The 13,710-nt window shown below is 47.4% G+C and overlaps 1 protein-coding gene across 10 annotated transcripts in view; it reads right to left on the reverse strand.

The window, feature by feature from the left end:
• TRAK1 (trafficking kinesin protein 1) overlaps window positions 1-13,710 on the reverse strand; it is a 106,273-nt gene that overhangs the window by 20,638 nt on the left and 71,925 nt on the right. For all 10 annotated transcript variants that reach the window (XM_088831609.1, XM_055414552.2, XM_055414553.2 and 7 more), the window contains 9 exons: window positions 12,823-12,939; window positions 9,995-10,095; window positions 9,082-9,190; window positions 7,183-7,261; window positions 6,081-6,211; window positions 5,124-5,198; window positions 4,438-4,575; window positions 1,992-2,068; window positions 310-546 (listed from right to left, as the gene is read on the reverse strand). In XM_088831609.1, the coding sequence (XP_088687735.1) occupies window positions 310-546; window positions 1,992-2,068; window positions 4,438-4,575; window positions 5,124-5,198; window positions 6,081-6,211; window positions 7,183-7,261; window positions 9,082-9,190; window positions 9,995-10,095; window positions 12,823-12,939 (1,064 nt within the window). The remainder of the gene's footprint in view (window positions 1-309; window positions 547-1,991; window positions 2,069-4,437; window positions 4,576-5,123; window positions 5,199-6,080; window positions 6,212-7,182; window positions 7,262-9,081; window positions 9,191-9,994; window positions 10,096-12,822; window positions 12,940-13,710) is intronic.

A 13,710-nucleotide genomic window follows, 5' to 3' on the forward strand; every position in this document is an offset into this window, starting at 1 on the left:
CCTCCTCAGCCTTTCAGAATCCAAGCTACAAAGGGGTTCATGAAATAAATGCCTAACAGAGATTAACAGAAAAAAAAATTCATTTATCCTCCACTCCAACATTTTACAGAAAAGCTGACTTCTGGTGTGTCCTGTTACACCCCTTTAAACTGGTTAACATACCAGCATCAAGATAAGCATTAGCTCAGCTGGTTGGCACAAGTTTGAGAACTACACTTTTCAGGTCTCCCTCTTCTGATGACTGGACCTGTGTTCACTCACCCCCTAGCTATCCCCCAAACAGAAAGATAAAAGTCCCCGCTGGCTCACCCCAGCTCAGCTGACTCTGCTTCCAGGATGATGCTGTTAGTCTTGTTGTCCAGGACCACGTTGCCGATGTCGCTGCCGTAGAAGCTGGACCGGGGGGTGCTGACGCAGCTGGACAGGAGGGAGTTCATGGCTGAGGATTGATTGGAGCCAGGGATGTTCATGGGGGACGGGGTCAGAGACCTCTGCTTGACAACCTGGTTGATGTTTCTCACGGTCTCAAAGACTCGTTTCTGGTGACTGGGGAGAATGCACAACATCATCCAAGACTAAGCAGATGCAGGAATGACCCTGGAGTTCAACCTTCCCAACTCTATTCACTGAGGACCCAACAGGCAGCAGGTTCGGTGACCCACCGTGACCCCCAAGCAACCCGCCACCCTGTGCCTTCCATATGTTTCTTAGGGTGTTGGTTGGAATGCAAGAGATTCAACGCCCACAGAATTCAAGGCTCCACGACATGGTTGTGTCCTAAAGGTGCTAGCAAGAGTCACACTGCTTCCTACTTCCCCTAAGCTTGACCTACAAAGATATTTAAGACTAACTTTTGTCTCCCACCTAGTTTTCTTGATAGTCTCTAGAATGCAAACTTCAGGAGGGCAGTGTTTACTGCTCAGCACGTAGCAGGGCTCAAAATATTTTCACAGAATGAGTCATTGTCAACCATTCATATTTTTTTAAAAAGTAAGACTTCAAGTTAGTATTAAATGTCTATAATGAGATGATAAACACTAGATGAGTCTCTTTCCCGCCTCACCGCCCGCCCCGGGAACTGCCATCTCTAACAGCAGAACCGCACTGATGTTCATTTATTCCCTTTTAAGAAGAAAATGGTAGGTGTGTTTCTGTAATGGCTGCTTCTTTCTGGGTTGCAAACGGCTTCACACATGCACTGAGGTTTAGGGACACTGGTTGCTCCCGGGGTTCCAAGTTCTGTCTATGGCATTTGGATACAGAGAAAACTTGATTAAATCAAACTCCAGGTTTCTTACACCTCTAAGGAGGTCAAGCACAAGGTCTCAAGTTAGCTCAAGTTAGATGATACAGGCTGACACCCCTAAATGTATGCAGAAAGGAAATAGAAGCCTTGCTCACACCTTCCCAGAGAGCCCTCTGTACCTCACACATACATGCATATGTGCTCAGTTGTGTCCGACTCTTTGTGACCCCATGAACTGTAACCCACCAGACTCCTCTGTCCATGGGATTTTCCAGGCAAGAACATTGGAGTGGGTTGTCATTCCCTTTTCCAAGGGATCTGCCTGACCCAGGGATTGAATCAGAGTTTCCTGCGTCTCCTGCATTGGCAGGTGAATTCTTTACCACTGAGCCACCTGGGAAGCCCTTCTCTGTATCTCATACTGCATCTTATTTTTCTTTCCTTATCAGATGCTAAAAGTATTTTAAAGTAATGCTCTCCATCAAAAAGAAAGACAAAAGTGAGTGGGGTGTCAAGGCAGAGCTTGTGTGACAAGAGAGGGGAAATACATCTGACCTTCCCCAACTTGTATTTCCACAAGTTCATAATATATATTTAAAACCCAACCAGAGGAGCCAGTTGGAAGGAGGATGTTGTTGTTGGCTTCATTCTCTAATTTCCCTTAATCTGGATCATCTGTAGAAGGACCACAGTGCACTTTGGTGCCCACCCCACAGCCCCTGGGAGCTGAGAACCAAAGCCTTACGCGATGTCTGGCGACTCCGACTCTTCCAGCTGCAGTTCCTTGCGCATGGTTCCCTCAATCTCCGCCGCCAAGGAGTCCTGGGAAAAGCCAGGAGACACACAGTGAGTGAGCAATTCAAGTGCTCTGTCTCTGGAAGAGAATATGAATGTGTGGCCCCTGCAAGGGTGGCCAGAGAAGAGGCAGCAGCCAGGTGCTCCAGGGGAAGGGAGATGAGAGCAGGTAAGCACATGGGGAGCTCCGTCCAGTGGGCAGCCCTTCAAAAAGGGACTTCAGAGTAAAAATTCAGGAGATGAAGGAGAAAAAAAAAAAGACAAGCTAGTGGAGAGTAAGGTCCGAGGGTGGAGGCAAGGAGGGGAGTGCTGGACGCTATGGATTAGGCGATGAAGCATCAGAATGATGTTTGTAAATGAATGACATAATTAGGACTAAAGAGGAAGCCAGATATATCGAGTTAATTACTAAAATGCTAATAACAGCAAGTGTGATAGAGTTACTGGTAACAACTGTCACTCTGAGTGGGAGATTAGCACAGGTGGTATTTTGGGACATCTGTGGCAACTGACAAGCGCTATTATCATAAGACCTGTGATTTCAACGGATGACAAAGTCCCAGAGATGACTGTGCTGCTGTGGTTGTTACCGCAGCTGCTGTGGTTTGTTACCTATCTTCACAAGGGAAGGAAACACCAGGTGCAATTAGGGATTAATGAACATAAAAGATAAAATCTTCCTCTGATTTTCATGGGCCCCCTGAATCCTGTCTGTAGATCCCAGATTAAGAACTATTGCCATAAGGTGAGAGAACTGGGAACATACTTGAGAAAAACTGCTACTCACTGTTTTATTCAGCAGTTAGAAGGGGCTAGGAGCAAGGGAAGCAGATCCCAGTGTTCTGCTCCAGAAGCATGGGCATGATGCAAGCTTTAGATGGCCTTAAATACCTTTCATGCATAATGCACTTTATAAATAGCCATCTTCAAAAACTGAGCTCTGCCAACAGCAGAAAAAGGCAAACAAAAGCTCCATCTCAGCAGATAATAAAAGCTGAGACTCAATCTCTCAAAAGGAAATTCATGTAGACCTTCAATTCTGCTTTTCTTATGGCATGGTTTAATTTTAAAATACGTCTGTCCTTGAGAGCAGGGAATGCAGGAGGGTGAATCCCAGGAATGCAGGAAACAAGATGGCCCTAGGAGACGAGAAGCCAGGAAGAAGGGAAAGCGAAGCAGGGATATACAAAGCTATATGGGTCGACTGTGAGCCGAGCGTAGTGAGCTTGAGATCAGTGGATTCGGGGGACAGAATGTCCCTTGCTGCCTTCACTGGGATCACTGAATCACCCATGTGCTCCTGGGAAAGTTGACTCTTGATGTTGTGTCTTTCTTTTTGGTTTTCCTTAGATTTCAGTCAGGCTGAGAGAGAGTTCCAGCCTGACTTTCTACGTGAAATCAAAGGAGAAAAGGAGACTATGATTTAGGAAAAGTGGGCCAGACAGCAAGGGGTCGGGGTAACAATGTCAGCAATGAGGTGGGGGGTAGGGAGGAATAAGAGCCCCGAGTAAAGGCCAATTCAAAAGGGATCAAGTTTCACAAATATTTATACAGCCCTCCATGCCTATCTCATTTAGGGGGCTTTTCCTCAAAAGTTATTCTCTTCTCAGAGAGAACTGGTACTTCATCAAACCATTGAATCAGAGCCTGAAAACTTCGTGGAGGTTGGTTTTTCAGTCTGTTGATTCAGCCACCCAGATCTAATGTCTAGTGAGGACATGTGACTACGACACGCCAAGCACGCTGCCAGGTGCAGAGTATTAAAGAGAGGGAAGGAGGAAATAGCAAATAAGACATGGGCCCCCACCTTCAAGGGGCCCTAGTTTGACAGAAATAGATAAAATGAGAAAGTTCCCCAACCAAATAGATCAGGCCAGAGCTAAAAATATAAGATTGTGGGGAAATAATATAAAAAATATAAAAATACTGCACACAGCACAAAGGGAAATATTTTTTCATATTACAGATATCAGAACCAGTGAGAGAGTTGTTAATAAGCATGCAAAGAACTAGAAGAACCATAAAGCAACTTAAGAATTCTGGAATGCACTTGTGAGGCCCAAATAGCACATATTCTACAGAAGAAAGAACATAGAAATAGCATCTTCCAAATATCTGAGGTGCCTGCTAAATCCAGTTCCTACTAAATTTATCTTCTAAGGACAGGGGTACAAAAGATAGATTCAGAGGGATGGAAAATAAAGACCCAACTTGTCTCTTGTGGTTAAGAAGCTACTGGCTGGGCTCACAAGCCCTCAATTTGGATCCAGATCCAAGCTGTAAAATGGAGAAGCCAGCCACCCGTAGAGACTCAGCTCCAGACCTGCCCTCCTCCCAGAAGCGCTGGCTAGCCTGAGGGTGGGAGGCGGGTGGCCAGGTGGCAGGCGGGCACTCACCATGGGAAACAGGCCCAGCGAGTGGTAACGCCGGGACGTGGTGTTGGGCATGGTCTTGTTCCGGAGGTTCTTGAGCTCCTCCTGTGCCTCGTGGAGCATCTCCATGCACTCCGCATACTTGTCCTCCAGCTCGCGCAGCTGCGGGAGACCAGGAAAGAACAGAGAGGGCTGGAATGGTGAGACCAGGTACCTCCCACGAGCCCGGAAGACCCAGGATCACTAACACATGTCCTGGCCCTGCAGCAGGACCAGCTGTCCTGTGGCCTAAGGCCAAACAGTCCTCAAGGCACAGTTTTTCTATAACTTGGGGCAAGCTTGCAGACTCAGAAATCTCCTAAAAGACTAACAACTGAGACAAAACAAGCTAGAGGGCAAACCATCACTCCCTTGTTTCCTGCCACATCTTTGAATGGGGTTCCTTCTGCACACCATGTTCGGTGTCCTCTCCTTATTGGAATGTTTGTCAGGAGCCCATGCACGCTGGGCTCCAGGCTGGTGAAGAGCCCAGCCTCCCACGTGCTCGTGACCAGTGTTAGTGGAACTGGGAGCTGCCTTAGGAGTAAAAATGACACTCAATTTATTATCAAAATGATCGCTAAGACGGATGGGACCCACAGCCTGTTAGAGGAAGGCTGACACACCCCAGCTGGGATGGGGGCCTTATGAAATGAGGGAGAGCCACTCACCTCGGCTGTGAGCTGCCGCTGAGCATCCTTGGCAGCCCCCAGGTGCTGGACGAGTTCTTCATTTTCCACTGCACACTAGAACGTGGCAAAGGGAAGTCAGCTTCTCTTTTAAGACACTTAGCAAAGTCTAACATTTTCCCTCTTATTAACCGATCCATTATGATCCTATCATACATCCACAAGAAGATTTTTATCTTATACTGGAGTAAAATTTTGTCTTTTAGTTTTGAAGGCAGTGTCTTTCCTAGGTCTGTATTCATTCCCTATCGCCCACCTCTACATCCATAGTTGGGCTTCCCTGGTGGCTCTGGGAAGAATTCTGTAAAGAATAGGCCTGCCAATGCAGGAGATGCGGGTTTGATCGCTGGGTCAGGAAGATCCCCTGGAGAAGGAAATGGCAACCCACTCCAGTATTCTTGCCTGGGAAATCCCCTGGATAGAGGAGCCCTGGCGGGCTACAATCCATGGGGTTGCAAAGAGTCAGAGACGACTTAGCGACTAAGCAACAACTTCCATAATCACAGTTGCTTTCTGGAAGTTTTTCACCTTGGGCTTCTAGCAAAGGCCTGACATGGGAAACAACTGGTTTTTTGCTGCTTCATCTTCAATCGAAAGGGGACATTGTTCTGTGCAGAACATACAGGTGCCCTGTGTAAGGAGAAATGCTAACCTAGATGATTTATACCTTAAATTCCCAAACTCTCTATTTATAGCACCTTTATGTGTCTTAATGAGTTCTATTCATTTGCAGATTTTTCTTAGGAAAATAAATAGTGATAAATATGATCCCTTTGCCAAGTCAGGGTAACCAGTTTTATGCTATTCAATCTGCTAAGCTTCAGCAAAAGTTCTCAAAGGACAGCACAATTTCCTAAAATATGAATCCAAAGGGCACTGTCTTTGGGGTAAATGGCCCCCTTCTTGGTCTCAGAACTGTCAGAGAAACAGAAGCCTTACAGCTTTTGCCTTCTTCTGCAGATCAACTATTTGGGAGAGGAGGTGTGTGATCTCTTCCTGCTGGCGAGCAGCATCCTCTGTCTTCTTGGCCAGTTCCTCAGAGATGCTGGCAATCTGCACGTTGGCGTCCCCTTTGACCAAGAAACAACAATCACAAGAACCAGAGACAATGGTTTCTTTGTGGTTCGTACAAGGAAAAAAAAAAAGTCCTTATTACCAGACGGGGGAGAAATGGAGAGGGCACATGATGACAAGCTTGGAGGGAGAGTCCCCATCTTCCTCTATGGGCTTGGTCTGTCCTGAGGAGGAACCATCCCCTAGCGGTGGCTCCCAGGGTCAGTATGGGAACCTCACCCTACGGCCTAGAGTCACCTCCCCAGAGAAAATCAGGCAGGCTTTGGCGGTCAGCCCAGAGGCACCACACCAAACAGAAGGTGACTCTGACCAATTCCACATGTCCCATACAAACATATCACCAGTGACAGGAACTCTGCACTCTGTTCTAGAAAGGAACTATTGCGTGCACAACACATTTCCCCTGGGCGTTTTCAGCCCATATTCAGAGCCATAACTCATTTTACTAGATTTAAACATAGGGTGTGTTTCACTGATATTCTGCTGACACTCAAAACATTCTGTTTGCCCTTTTGTCCAATCTTAATGTGTAAACTTATCATGGAGAGGGTGGGGGAAGGCACATAATATTTGCAAAGCTGAGAACTCTGGCCTCAAGGTTCACACATCAAATGACTAGAAAGTTATTTTTCCACACCTTCAGTCCAGGACTCTAAAGCTGGACCTAATTTAGCCATTAAATAATCAATATGCCTGCAGAAAGCCAAAGTGAAAATTAAATAGCCACTTTGGCGAGAGACTGAGAATGTATGGCTGACGACCTCCCACCCAGTTGGTCATAAATGAGGGTGAGGGGTATCACACAAGATCAAGGGAGGCCTCTAGTGTTCAGGAAAAAAATGCTCATGAACCCAGGCTGGCAGGAAGACCACATTCTATCAAGTGATGCAAGTCCATCCGGTCTTAACGATGGCCGATGGGAAAAGTAAAAGGTGGGGGGACAGAAGCGGCAGGGGGCGGGCCTTACGCAGCTCCTTCACACAGTCGTTGACCAGCTGCTGCTCTTTTTCTTCATAGGTGATGGTCTCCGTCTTTAGCTGGCAGGCCTGTGGATAGGGCTCAGGTCAGAGGCCCCACAGTCACACCTGGACAGGCCAGGTGATGCAGCAAGGGCTAACCTGGGTCTGGAATGCTGCCCTTCAGCATCTCCCCAGCTGTCACCCATTGCGCCCTCAGATACCCAAAGTCAATCCCAACCACTAGAGGGCACAGCTGCTGAAACTGTGAGCCCCCTCCATTAAGTCCACTTGTCTATTCATGTGTGTCTGTCCGGGCTCACAGTCACGGATCCCCTTGTGACCCCAAAGAGCCTATGACACATCCCTGCCTACAGTGGGCATTCTAAGGATAAGCCCCACAATAAGAAGGGTTAACAATGATCACACCTGCTATGTGCTAGGTATGGTCCTCTGAGGTTCACAAGTGGGAATCTGTCCTGTTGTTTTCAGCTGAGCCAAAACAAGATACAATATGAAAGCATTAAAGTTCAGAGACCTTGGAGCTATGCTTGGACTCTGGATGGCTTTGCTCCTGGGTGTAAAGGTGGGAATACAGAAATCTGAAGGCTCCAAGAAAATGCCCCAGGTAGAGAGGTATCTCTGAGCTCTCAGGTCCTGGCCCCAGAGACATCACCGTCCTGAAAGCTAGGTGGAGGAGTCAGAATCTATGGCTGGGATCAGATTCCCTCTGCTTGCTTTACGTGATGACTCCAACAGAGGGACTGATCACCATATGCCTGGGGCCAGAGCATTTACTTAGGGTGGAGGCTGGAACTCAGAATGGGGAAAACTGAACTGGAGTCTGGGTTCGGCTGCTGGCTGGCAGAGAAAGCTCGGGTAACTCTCTTGATCACTCTGGGTTTATGTCTCTTATCAGTAAATGAGGGGCTGAAAGAGGTGAGGGCTAAGAGACATGACCCTTTTCTCAGGCATAAGTGCATCTTGTTAATAAGCCCAGACATCAGGCTCTTTGCAACAAGTGAGGCAAGTTCAAGGCGACAGGTGGTCTGCCATATTGAGGGAATTTGGGGAGCCCTGGGCCAGCCTAGGTGAGCTTGCAGCTCAAACTTGACAACCAAGGGCCTGATAACAGGGCTGAACCAAATCTCTGGCTGGAGAGCAAAAGCTCACTGATAATTAAACAAAAAACACTAAATCCCCATGCATCTGTGTTTCAGTGGGTAAAGGGAAATTATGTGGGCTTGGAGTCACAGAGACTTACAAACCCTGGCTTTGTGGTCCACTGATTTGCAACATCTTGGGTAATCAAAACACCTAGCAGCCTGGATCCTTGTTTTCCCAGCCTTGTTATGAAGACTTATTTTTTTAAAAGAAAGCAGGCAAAGTACCCACAACAGTGACTAGCCAATCAGAAATACTCAAAAGCATGAGTTCCCAAGTTGCTTCTGCTCAACCTTTTAAAGTTAGTTGTCTAAGAAATATGTCTCCAAGTTCCCAAGTACTATTTCCTTTGAGCACATCTGACCTGCAGTAGCATGAGAACAAGGCTCTCACACCAGGCCTCCGAGTTGTTTCGACATCCGAGCTGGAGACCCCCAGAGCGAGGCCCCACCTTCCAGGAGTCTTTGCCCTAACCGCAAAGGAGGAGGGTCTGCCACGCTTACCCATCCTCACAGTGCACAATTCACCTGTCCGTCTGCCGCAACCAGGATGGTGTGTGCTGCCCGGCTCATAAATGAGGCACGCCTGCTGGGCACTTGGTGTGGCTGTGATCCAGGGCCAGGTGGCCCTTCCACAGACCGTCACCCTTGCGAACAGCAGGGCTGTAATCACGGTGGTACCTGCCAGATAAGCATGCGGGGCCACCACCCTTGCAGAGAGGGGACAGGGCAGGGAGTGCACTTCACCTCGGATCGAAGTACAACGTTCTCCTCTTCAAGGTCCTTCAGCTTCTTTTGCAGAGAATCCAGATGGAAGTAATTCTGGACGGAGGAGGATGACTCATTCCTCTTCAACCTGGGGGAGAAAGTCCACTTCCTAGGGAGGGAGACACTTCCTCCCACCACCTGGCAAACCATACAGAAGCACACGGAGGGGGCTTTCAAGGAAAGCTCACGAGGCTGTGGGTGTGACCATGATCCATCAGGCCTCTCCCTCGCCCCCAGGAAAACAGCACAGGCTCACATCACTTCAGTCCGGCATCCCAACCCTTGGCTGCCACTTTGCCTCAGATTTCTGGGGAACCAACTCTATTTCAAGCCTGCACAACTCTGGGATGCCTTCTATCTGTCAGGAACTATTTTAAGTACTCTATATGTATGAACTCATTTTGTGCTCACAGCCCTAAGAACTAAGTTACTATGATTATCCCCATTTTACCAGAGAGGTTAAGTAACTTGGCCATGAGCACATAGCAGTGAGCCCCAGAGCCATGATCCGAACTCGGGTCACTGGGCTCTAAGTTCATGTTCCTTATAGGAGACTCTGCTGACAGAGAAGAGGACCCCAAGAAGCCCCCATGGCACCGCTAGTTCCCATATTCCCTCCAACAGCAGAGCCCAGCCTGTTACTCATTCACAGCCAGGCCTAATCAATCTACACTGACAACTAAGCTGTGAAAGACCCAGGACGACGAAAACTAAAATCCCATCAGAAAAGGAAAAATCAATCTGTCTGAGGCACTCAGATGCTTGGCCTGGAGAAGGCCGAGGGCAGCCGGCTTGTGCTGCCAGTGAAGGTGACCCTGTCTGGGCAACTGCAAGGTCATGGAGCACAGCCAGCGGTGCTCCGGCCTCTGGAGACAGGCCCTTGGTGACTTACGGGGTGGAGCACACAGATTCTGGCTCACTCTCCTCCGCAGCGCTCGTGTAGAACTGAAGCAACTCATCCTTCATGGACAGTTCATGCCGGAGCTGTGACACCTGCACAGACCCAGTTGAGGCCCATCAAAAACTCTCCAAACAATGCGGCATCCCCACTCATGCTTAAACACTTCCTGCCCAGTGACAATATTTTAAAATTCCTCATTCAAAATGAAGGCACATCATTGATTTTGTGCTATTCAAGGAAAACAAAGGGTTGAGTCTGATCCTATCTAAGAAACACAGGATCAATTACTTTATGGCAAAAAATCCCTCCAGTTAAATTTGTAGTTTTTACTTTGGTATGGAGAAGAGCTGAGAGGGGACGAGAAGGTGCTAGAATGATGGATGGGGTGGGGGTGGGGGGACGAGACAGCATATGGGCTTTGCAAATAAACAGATAACGACTGGGAAGACACCCAGAGAGGTGGACCATGTCATCAAATGAAGGAAGTCATTTGCTTCTGCCCAAACCAAATCCCACCTCAGATCGGGAACCTGGCGAGGCCAGCTCTGGGTGGGCAGCTAGCTAGGTGGGCAGCAAGCTGGTCGGCCCTTGTTCTTCCACCTGGAAAATCTCACAGCCCCACGTTGTGATTGCTATACCCTCATGGGAATTCTGGCCAAGCATGGCCAGATCTTGCTTTGCACTCAATGTTTACAAGATAGGAATTCCAGATACAGGAATAAAAGAGGTAACCGTCAGGAACTGGCCATACCAACTACTGCAGGCACGGTTCTACAAATCACACTTATTTATACTTCAGGTTTAAAGTAAACAAACCTGGGTCATAAAATTGTCCACCTGCCCTTTCACTATTCAGCACTGATGAACAGGCAACCAGCACAAGAACTGTAATTGTTTTAATTCTTTCCTGTTTTGAATTTGATTTGGGTTCTATAGTTTATTCCAACTTTTCCTACATAACACAGTAAATATATTTTATCTTCTGTGGTAAAGCCAGTTTTATGTGCTCAAAGGCTTCAGCTTCAACACCTAGACATCATTTAATGATGTGACAAAGGAAATCAGTTTCAAAGTCCAGGGTTCCCCAAAGGAAAGAAAGGCACTTTCACCCTCACAGGGCAGGATGTACTCTGTGGAAGGTGAGGAGGCCTCAAGCAAGGGCAGCAATGTGGAGAAACAGCATGTGAGGGCAATGGGTAACCATTTCCTAGTTCCTGATGGCATGTCTCTCTGCTCAGAAGGGGCCAAGGAGGGAGGCAGGCTAAACTTCTCTCATCCGTGGAAGAAGGGGGATTCAGATCAAGATGTTGGAGGCTGGAAAAGCAAGGGTTAACTTTATTTCTTATCCCTTATCAGGATCCTACCTCATCATCTTTTTTTCATTTTTTCTATTTTTAAGAAATTTTTCATTGGGGGATTAATTGCTTTACAACGTGGGGTTGGTTTCTGCCATACAACAACATGAATCAGTTATATGTACACATATAACCCCTCCCTCCTGAGCCTTCCTTCCACCCCACTCCCCACCCCACCCCTTCAGGTCATCACAGAGCACCGATCTTTTTTAAGCTCCCGGTGCTACACAGCAGCCTCTCACTAGTTATCTGGTTTACAAGTGGTAGCATATACGTTTCAGTGCTGCTCTCTCAGTTCATCCCACCCGTTCCTTCTCCCACTGTGTCCACAAGGTCATTTTCTAAGTCTGCTTCTCTATTCCTACCCTGCAAATAACCTACCTCATCATCTTTTAAAGAGAACCCAGGATTAAAACCTATCTTTATACAATGCTGTATGTCAACTGTATCTCAATAAAACTGGAAGAAGAAGAAAAATCAATAAAAATGACAGTAAACCCTTAAAAAACTTTTTCTTACCTAGTGGCTACTCTATTTCATCATATGAAATGATGATTAAACCGAGACAATAGCTGGGAATAGCTTTAATGAGGAATAGGTCTCAGGACATCTTAGGGACATGCATGAGGGCATCCCCTCCCACTAAGAAAGCTTCTTATAGAAAATAAGGGAGAAGAAATGAGAAGAAGGAAAGCAAATCAGAGTCCTCACAGTTCAAATGCCCTGTTCAAAGGGCAGTTAAGAGATGGCAAAGACACTACCAAGTGGGACCTGGTTCTAAGTTTCTAACTCTTGCTGCAGCAACCCCACCTGACCCTGCAGCCTTCCTCCTGCATCCACACCACATCCCTGCTGGAAAACCAGGCTGCTCTGCTGTGACCTCAGCCCCCAAGTTCCACATAAACTGTTCACAATGATGGGGGCTGATGACACCAGCTGAGATTTGTATCATTGAAATGGTAGGGTTTCTACCATGAAATCAATGGGCTACTTTTGGTTTAGTTTTACAAACACAAAATTATACTACTGTACTGACGAAGGGGCCATCATGGCCTCACTCTGCAGCATGGCTGGCCTCCGGCTGCGGTTTCTTCTCCACCTACCCACATCCACCCTGGCTCAGGGAGCCCCATGCCTTGTTGGAATAGCCTGTGTGTGCTTTTGCCAGAGCTCTGAGTACCTTTCTCAGCCCACAGGGTGATCTGGACTCTTGGAGGATGGGGGAACTGTGACTGGTCCATACTGTGGGTCTATTGACCACACGAGGGCGGGTCCAGCTTGGGCCATCCTGTCCTCATCGTCAAAAGGGGCAAATGATCAGAAGAGGTGGCAGAAAGTCAGCCCTCTGTGTCTGGGCTGGGCTTTTCCCAACAGGACCCTGTTCTATCATCACTTTCCTCGGCTGTACCCAAGGCACCCAAGCCCCTGCAGACGGCGGTCCTGCCGAGGCCGCCAGTGCCTCACCTCCTCCCTGATATGTTCCACCTGCTCCTCTAGCAGCTCGTTCCTCTCGGTTAGTGTCTTGTTCTTCTTCAACAACGACTGGCCGATCCGAGCAGCCAACTCTAGATCCCGCTCTTTCTGTGAGAGGCAGAAGCAAGAAGAGAGATTGAGAAAACCCATGCATCCAGCAGGAGCCCACAGGACTCCATGTCAATCAAAGAAAACAAGGGCGATTAGTAATAACAATGGATTGCTGATTCACCATCCATGCACTGGCCTCTGATACATGTTCAAAGAGCAGTTCACTCAGTGACACGGACCCCAAACAATGAAAGGGAACCTTCCAACCTAATGAAAACAAGTCTCTTCCTGCAGGAAAAAAACGTGTTTCCCAAAACCTTTCTATGCAACTGCTTTTGGTCTTTGTATAATCATTTGATAACCTGTCTTCCCACCTGTGGGCTGGGCTACAGTCTCATGAGTGCCCAGCAGAGGGAAACACTCGGGAACTATTTACGGGATGAATGAGTGAATCCAGAAATTCCAAGTGTACTAAAAAAGCCAAGGCAGCCTCTTTGGCATACTTCAGTTAAGATGGAATTTACTGAGTCCCTTAGATTCACTGCGTATGCAACAAAAATATTTAAAGTGACTCTAAAATAGAATACAGGTTTTTTTTTTCTTAACTTATGGTTACTTAGACTTTATTTTTTAAAGAAACAGCTCTAAGAATGTAGAAATAATGCATAACATCATCCTACTTCAGAAACAAAGACTGTTGCAGACACAGAATTTTCTGTTAGCTCAGCAGCTGACATTTAGGGCACAGCAATGCACAGAGGAAAATCTTTAGTGGCATATAAAGGTCCAGCTGGGTTTATGGGAGGAAAGCTGGCCCCTGACAGTGGA

This window comes from Moschus berezovskii, chromosome 24 (genome assembly GCF_049115385.1).
Source record: "Moschus berezovskii isolate FMDL1 chromosome 24, NW_MosBer_1.0, whole genome shotgun sequence".
NCBI lineage: Eukaryota > Metazoa > Chordata > Mammalia > Artiodactyla > Moschidae > Moschus > Moschus berezovskii.